This window comes from Eurypyga helias, unplaced genomic scaffold (genome assembly GCF_000690775.1).
Source record: "Eurypyga helias isolate BGI_N326 unplaced genomic scaffold, ASM69077v1 scaffold50536, whole genome shotgun sequence".
Classification (NCBI taxonomy): domain Eukaryota; kingdom Metazoa; phylum Chordata; class Aves; order Eurypygiformes; family Eurypygidae; genus Eurypyga; species Eurypyga helias.
In genome coordinates this window covers 2377-10196 of record NW_010255694.1, presented here as the reverse complement: position 1 = coordinate 10196, position 7820 = coordinate 2377, and the positions used below count along the sequence as shown (strand labels likewise).

At 50.8% G+C, this 7820-nt stretch overlaps 1 protein-coding gene across 1 annotated transcript in view; it reads right to left on the bottom strand.

Annotated features, from left to right (window-relative positions):
* Window positions 1–270: 270 nt before the first annotated feature.
* LOC104510959 (serine/threonine-protein phosphatase 2A 56 kDa regulatory subunit delta isoform-like) overlaps window positions 271–7820 on the bottom strand; it is a gene marked incomplete at its 3' end in the record, with an annotated part of 9299 nt that continues 1749 nt past the window's right edge. The window contains exons 3-5 of the mRNA XM_010153382.1: window positions 4608–4778; window positions 2439–2566; window positions 271–372 (exon numbers count right to left, since the gene is read on the bottom strand). Of these exons, the coding sequence (XP_010151684.1) occupies window positions 271–372; window positions 2439–2566; window positions 4608–4778 (401 nt within the window). The remainder of the gene's footprint in view (window positions 373–2438; window positions 2567–4607; window positions 4779–7820) is intronic.

The following is a 7820-nucleotide window of genomic DNA, read 5'->3' as shown; positions in this document are numbered from 1 at the left end:
TATGTCGCAGTGTATTTCCTCATGACCCAGAAAGCTCTGTCACTCTTTTCCAGGCCTCTTAGCATAGCTGAAAGGATTTTTTATCAGGGCACACGTTTTACCTCTTCTCATCCCCACGCAGAGTTATTGCTGAGGAATCTCACTTTTTGACAGTATTATTTCCACCACCTTTCCACTTCCTCGCTGCCTACTGGCATCTACCATCTGTTACAGTACCCCAAGGAGACTCCAGGATGTGCTCGAGTTACTTGGCAAGAACCTCTTACTCACTTCTGCTTCTCCGCTTTGTATTGCTGCGTGCAGTCGTCAAAAAGCTTTTGGTTCATCTCCATGAACAGCTTGAGTGCATTATAGATCAGCCCATGGATTGTCCTGCAAAGAAACGAGGAAAGGAGAGCAAGTCACGGTGGTACCCTTCAGGTTCTCAGCCCTGAGTCAGCCCCAGCAGCACCGACCAGAGCCAACAGCAGCAGCAACTCGTACGCTACAGCGACGTGACAAAAGGTTTTCACGTGGTCCCAGCTCTTGGCATAGGAAAGCCCTCTCCGGAAACACAGCAGAGACTACGGCACGGGGGAGAAAGAGAAGGAAGAGAAGACTGCTGGGACAGGTCTGCTCTGACTGTGGCCTGACTAATGAGGGCAAAAACAGGCATTCAGGTGTTTACTACTTCTAGTCAGAAACCAGAAAGGAAGAATGCTGGGGACCTGCTCAGGGCTGTTCTCAGGGAGGCTTTACCTAGTCCAGCTTAGTGCCTCCCGCAGTTCACCTCACACACAATGACTTTTTCAGGCTGCCCAGTGTGTTCAGTCATGAGCTTTGTCACTGAGCTGCCCAAAACACATCCAACAGCCCCGCGGAGATGGGAACCGGCACAAGGACCACAGAAGAAAAACCACCTTCGTGTCAGCAATTTACGGACAGGTGGCACTGTGCGCGAGCTCTCCCTGCAACAAGGGCTCTCCCAGGGAATAAAAACAATTATTGAAGCCGTCTCCGAAATACGTGATCCAGAGGCAAAAGATGAGTCAGCAGACTGAGCTCTGTGCCCCCCCAGCTCTGCAGATGGAGTAAGGAAGAGAGCTACAGGATGTATGCACAAGTCCAGACAAGGCTGTCTGGCCAAGTGTTGGAGCAGACGAGCTACGGGGAGGAAGAGGAGAACCTGAGATACTCAGCCTGCACTGAGAAGATGTGTCTAGTGCTAAACCAAGGAGAAATAAGAGGAAAACACCCTTTAGGACTTCTTCTGCCATAGCACTGGGAAGGAGACAACATAGGAACAGCAGAACCCTGAATCTTGGCTGGTGGAAGAAGTAAACCGAGCTGAAGGGTTTCAGGCAAGAACATACAGTCCTTCTCTGAACTCTGATCAGGAGGGGCACTAACACTGAGTGAGAACATGTCTGCGTGCCTCTGCGCGCACGTGTGCGTGCATATGTGTGCCTGTCTGCCCACGCGTGTGCCTGGTTGGTGTGCAGGTGTGTGCATCTGCGTCTGCACACGCGCATGCCTGCGTGCATCTGGGTGTTTGTGTGTGTTGACGTCTGCGTGTCCGTGTCCACACCAGACTTTGGAGCAACCCTGGCTGGTGGCTCAAGTTCATGCTTCCCGATACAATGAAGAGAAGGAAGCAGCCAGACAGAAGACCAGTGGGGAGCTCTCTGCAAACAAGCCCCTCCTCACACCTCCATCTCAGCTACCACAGCATACTCCTAAGCCCTGGAGTCACCCAGCCTCCCTAGAATTGATTATTTTGCTTTTTTCCACCCCCTAGAATAGGGGAAAGTGGCTTTTTTTGACCATCTTGTGTTTTTTGCTGGAAAACTTGAGAATCTCAGCTGTGGACTGAGTACTTTTAGCTAGTTCATTAAAGGAAGTGAGTTTTACAACTTGAATTAACCAGGTAAGGAATTAAGTGAAGAAGGAGTCAGAAGAAAGGCGAGCAGGAAGTTGATGGGAGAACCATAAACCACACCGGTACAGAGCAATCAGACACAGCGGGCAATAATTTGACATCGAACATCTGCCTGGTTAGTTCTGCTTTCTCTGTCCTTCCTGTACTCAAGGAGTCAGGCACTGCGTTTGCCAAGGCCTGTGGTTGTGGAGAGTCATTATTTACCAAGCAGAAGTCATCTGGAAAACCCACCGCCCACCTCCAAGAGACCCGCCACGTTAGCGATACGCAGGTATCAAACTGTGTAGGTTCAACGGCGCCGAGGCAGGTCACCGCAGACACCTGACCCCTCGCAGAAGCAGGCCACCGTGGTCTGCTGTGGCACTCTTCCATGCTGATAGTACTAACAACCCCTCTGGCTCGGCGCCTGGTGTCACCGAGCACCACGTGTCAAGGCACGGTAGTGGCATGCCCCCAGATTGCCAGCTGGTCAAGCAGTCCTGTACACACAGCGAGTGCCAGGGCATGTGAAAAGACCTACTTGTTCCAGTGACTCTTGGAGTTCTTGTAGAGCGCCGGAAACATGATCGGGAGAATTTTGGCTGCGTTATCGCTGATCAGGCTCATGATATATTCGTTGTTCCAATAGTACAGTGCTCGCTCTGCCACCTGCAGCAGGAGAGAAAGCCGTCCTTAGAGAGGCTCCTTCCAGTAATACCTGCGGCACGCAGGGAAACTGTGCGGCGCTGAGACCGGAGCTCGCCACCAGCCAGCCGAGGAGCAGATGCTTCCCCACGGCAGCTTCGCCAGCATCTACAAGGCCATTCATCCCTGCTGCCCAGCCTTCTTTCCCTTAGCCTCTTACCAGGCACTTCCTGTTTTCCTAGGGAAGACCTCACGTTCTTGACTAGGCAGGTCTACCATCGGTATGCTGATGACTTCAACACCCTTTACCCAACACTCGAGGACAATAGTGTCATCCAGTCCAGGTCCCAGCTCCAAACCTCCTTCGTTTCCTCAGAGCAAAGCTCCATGCCTCCCATTCCTCTCCGGCCTTCCTCACAACAGTCTCTCTGGGCTTTGGAGCACACTTCAGTCACCAGGCCCACAATTCATCCCCCTAATTAATAAGGGTGAAAATATGTAAAATCTTAGGGCAGCCACCCTGCTCTAACAAGACAAACGAGTCTAACGAGTTTCCACATTGTGATAGATTCAACCACAGCTCTTCATATTTAACTACTATTTGGGCAACGCAGATCACCAGGCTAATTTCTGCAGTTAGCACTAGCTTGAGAGTGGCTTAAAAACCTGGGGAGAGAGACATCCAGTCTCAGTTTTGTATTTCAGGTGATGGAGAACTCACTATATCCACTTTATATAGCTCCACATGAGTAAACGAAGTGGAATTCGCTTCCAGCTATTCAATCTTGTTAAGGCTTTGTCTGCCAGATTAACACATAATCCACTCCAGGAAAACTCTTCCCCCACCAAGGTGCTCAGACTTCACAAGAAGTCAGCTCCTGGTTTTACTCTCAGACAAGCTGCAGACACAGAGAGAGTTCAGCCTGACTGTATGGGACAGCTCCGGGCTTAATTTTCTTCGTCTGTAAAGGATCTGCACCTTTTCCAGGTTTTTCAGTCTTGTTTTCCAAAGAGCTGGCAGCAGAGGGCTGCTATCAAGTACAGGATGCTTTTCCTCAGCCTTTACCCTACTTTATTCAAGATCCTTAGTTCCCTATATGGTAGCTCATTCCACACCCAAAGGTCATGTTAGTCCTTTGGTTCCCATCACCACACCAGTAATCCACGTCCAGCTGGTTTCCATCAGGCTCCCCTAGTCTTTTCCTGGAAACAGTGATCTTTTACATACACGTGACCTAAACTGACCTCATTTTTGGCCTGTAAACACATGACTTTGTACCTCTCCGTACCAAAAGACAGACTGAAGCCAGTCCACCTCCCTGTGTGGCCACACTTACTTGGGGGCGGGGGGTGCTATGTCACTATTTAACACCCCCACATACCTGGGTCAGCCACGTGTTTTCACAAGCAAGCTATCTCCTTCCTGGGCACTCTTCATGGCAACCTAAACCACCGAGCCAAGAACGCCTGCTAGGAGCTACTAGCATGTCCTACCACCCTGGACATTTTACACCTTAACACTACCAGCCAGAGAGATTGTTGTAGCCTGGTACTACAACCAGCTTCCCTTCAGTGGGAACACGGAAGAAGCACACCCTAGCACATTCTCAGTACTCCTCACTCTACCACCTGCACCAGAATAACACAAAGTACCTTTTCTGCACACCGTCTCTCTGGTTAGCCTCTCACCAGCACTGCAGACAGCCTGGGTTTACTGCCACGGGGTGACACTGCATGGATCTCCTCCGTGTCTGCTAGCTAAAACGGGAGGTGGCAGAGCACCTCTGCTCCAGCTCCAGCTTGTTATGACACGTGGTGCTCAATAGCACGGTGCAGCAGGAGAGGCTCTGCCAATCCACTCTGTCTTCTCTTTGGATGAGCCTGCTCTGTGGTTGTGGTGAAGATTCTCACCGCCTCCCACCACATGTCACCCCACTACTCACCCTGGTCACACCTCCACGTGCCACTGATTCACAAAGACAAGCCCAAAAGCTGTGGTGTCACCCTCACACACCAGGCGGGTCACAAAGCCAGTGCCCTATCCCCTCCCTGAGCTGCAGCCTACCTGGAAGTGTGGGCTGGAGACACACTTGGCCAACTGCCTGAACAAGGGCTCCATCACTTTCACAAACTCAGATGGCTCAATCACATCCAGGATCTCCTCCAGCTCGTTCAAAAACATCACCTCCTTGGGACTGTGAGTTTTCGGCCAGAACTTGAGCAAGCCCACGATCACCTGAGAGGAGAGGGTACAGGGACAGTGTTAGAGGCTACAAGTGAACACCAGCTGTGAAACAAATGTTGAAGGTCTAGTCACAACAGAAGCGGGGAGAAAACAGCAGAAAAGACTTTCTCAGAAAGTCAGGGTGGGTTAAGAAGGGAGAAAGAAGAGAAAAGCCCAAATTCTGCCAAGTTACACACCAGACAGCAGCACTGCCCAGGCTGCTACGATTCAGTGCTACAAGCACCAAGCTTAGAACCACCTTTTCACCCCAAACACAGCTTAACACAGAAGGCTCAAACCAGAGTGGGCAGCGGCTGGCAGATGGTGCAGAGCAACCGTGGGAGATCAATTAATAAAACTGGAAATGCTACGGAGAAGGTCATTGAGGAATCATTACTCAGTACGCTCCAGAGCATCCAATAAATAATGCGACGGATGGGTTTGGAACAAGCAGAAGGAAGTACTGTTACACAGAGAAGTAAGTACTGTTACACACAGAAGTAACTGCATTATGGAGCTCATTCCTGCAAGACTTTGTGGAGACTCGAAGTCCAAACAGGCTCCAGAAGGGAGTAGACAAGTTTATGGGGGTTACACCCAAGTGCGATAATTCAATATGACAATGCAGATGCAACTTCTGTCTGAGTAAACTATTGCTTTCAAGATACTGGGAGAACAGACTAGGGGAAGGGCTATATCTCACTTGATTTTATTTGTTTATTTGTAATATTGCTTCGTTCCTTACCCATCCACTTCTAGACACAGTCAAAGGCAGGATCCAAGATCCTGCAGACCTTCACTCTGCTGGAGCCACTGGTACAGCATTTACAGAAATGGGGACACTAGATACACACACAACCGGTGGCAGGAGTTGCTCTTTCAAGCTCGGTGTACTTTAGTAACCTGCCTGAAGCCAGCACTCGAGAGGAAGCTCACAGCAGCGGAGAGACAGCAGTGGGCAACGCAACAGCAAGACTAGAAACGTGTGAGCGTTCTGTTTCTACCAACTCAAGGCTTGCACAGCCAACAGTTTGGTATCCTCAGTGTTTGTCATTACTCAGGTCTGCCATTCAGGCAAGAGTCAGCTTCCGTGACTCAGATGTAATTTCTCCTTCAGCTAAGGAGGTGCGAGGCGTGGTGAGTCTGTCTTTGCTATTGCTGAGCACATCTGAGGCCCTGCTCACCTGGCAGTCATTCAGCCTGCTACTAACGCAAGAGCTGCCGTGTCAAGCCTGGCTGAGCAAGCTCCTGGGAGGTCCACTGAGCGAGTGTGGACCTAGTGAGTGACCTGGCCTCCTTCCAGCGCTGGTGGCAACATCCCCTAGTGCATTCAGAGCCTTGCTGATGCACAAGCCTGGTCATTCTTCAAGACTTCAATAACCCCAGTCATCTCGGGAATCTGTTCCAGACCTTCACAGGCAGGATGCTTCACTAGGACACCACCTGAGGCAACATGGCCTTGGTATGTCTGGTTCAGACCCAACGCAACATCAACGGAAGGTAATGGAATTGGGTCATCCCGCTGCTTTCCACAAGCACCCAACCAGACCTGGATCTCTAATCTGGGGGCCACTAACCTGTTACCCAGGAAGCAGTGACAAGCTACACAGCTTTACTGTTTGAATAAGCTTCAAAATGAATCCTGGAAATTCTTCCTGGAGAGGGTGGTGAAGCACTGGAGCTGGTTGCCCAGAGAAGCTGTGGATGCCCCATCCCTGGAAGTGTTCAAGGCCAGGCTGGATGAGGCTTTGAGCAACCTGGTCTAGTGGAAGGTGTCTCTGCCCATGGCAGGGGGTTGGAACTGGATGGTCTTTACGGTCCCTTCCAACCCAAACCATCCGATAATTGTATGAAATATTGACAGATTCCTATTTCTCCCTTCTCCCTCACCCTAGAGGAAGTGCTTTGTCAGGATGCTGTCAGGCTGGATGCCAGCCACGGGAAGTACTCTGCATGATCAGGAAGCTACTTTACACAGTTTGTTTCAGGGAAGGCTTTTGGGAACACAGGAAACGGAGGACCCACATTTAAAGGAAAAGCTGGGAGGTCTGCTTCAGCACTGCTGGTGCCAGGGCTGAGGAGTCGGAAAGCTGACAACAGCTGACCAGCTTCCACCAAGCACAATCAGGCTCACCACGAACGCACACATTTCAGCCAGAGAACAGAACGGCCTCAGCTAGCATTACTCATTGAAATGCTCACACTTTGTGGTGCTCCCTGCCACAGTGACACAAGCACGCGTTCTTTGGCCATCTGCTGTTTTGAGGCTGCGAAGCTCAGCTCCGTAGAAGACGTTTCCTGGCCTGCAGTGGGTGGAGAAATACTCGTCTCCTGCTTGTACCCTCTGTCATGCCGACACACAGCCTGGTTAACACTGTAGGGCTGCGCAGCCAGAAACCGGAACATGTGAGGTCCCTCATCTACACTGCTCACATGTTTTAGAGTCTGCTGTTTCCCAGCACTACATCCTGAAGGCAAATGTGCCTACAATGTGACTTAACACCATGGAGGTAGCAAACTGATGCTACGTCAGGAAGGAGAATACTTTCATCCAGGAACAGTGGCTTGCCTAAAGCAGACCTTTGTGTCTGAGGTTTCTAACCTCATCCCCACAGTTTTTCGAGACAACCCTGACAGTCTGGAGTGATTTCCTACTGTTTCAGGGCCCCCCAGCGAGCTCACACTAGTTCCATCAGATATCAGATGGCCATGTGTTTTGTCTCTGCAGCATCTGTCACTAGCTGAAAGCTCTGCCCAGAAGGGACAGCTTGGCACAGCGTTCCTTCTGCCACACCAAGATCTGAAAGCACAAAGGAAAACTAGAGCCCACCTTCCTGAAGCTTGGAGGAGAGAATGCTAAAGGCTTGCACATGAGCAGCACAGCCCCTTCTGCCCACAGGGTACCAGGCAAACCCAGTAAACAATCCAGCTGACTCCCAGCCTCTGTAGGCTTTTCTCACCCTTGCTGTACTCTAAGGAAGCCATGAAGCTTTTAAGGACTTGACTGACACACAGAGAGGTTAAGCAAGGGTGATCCCCCGCCCTCGCAACACG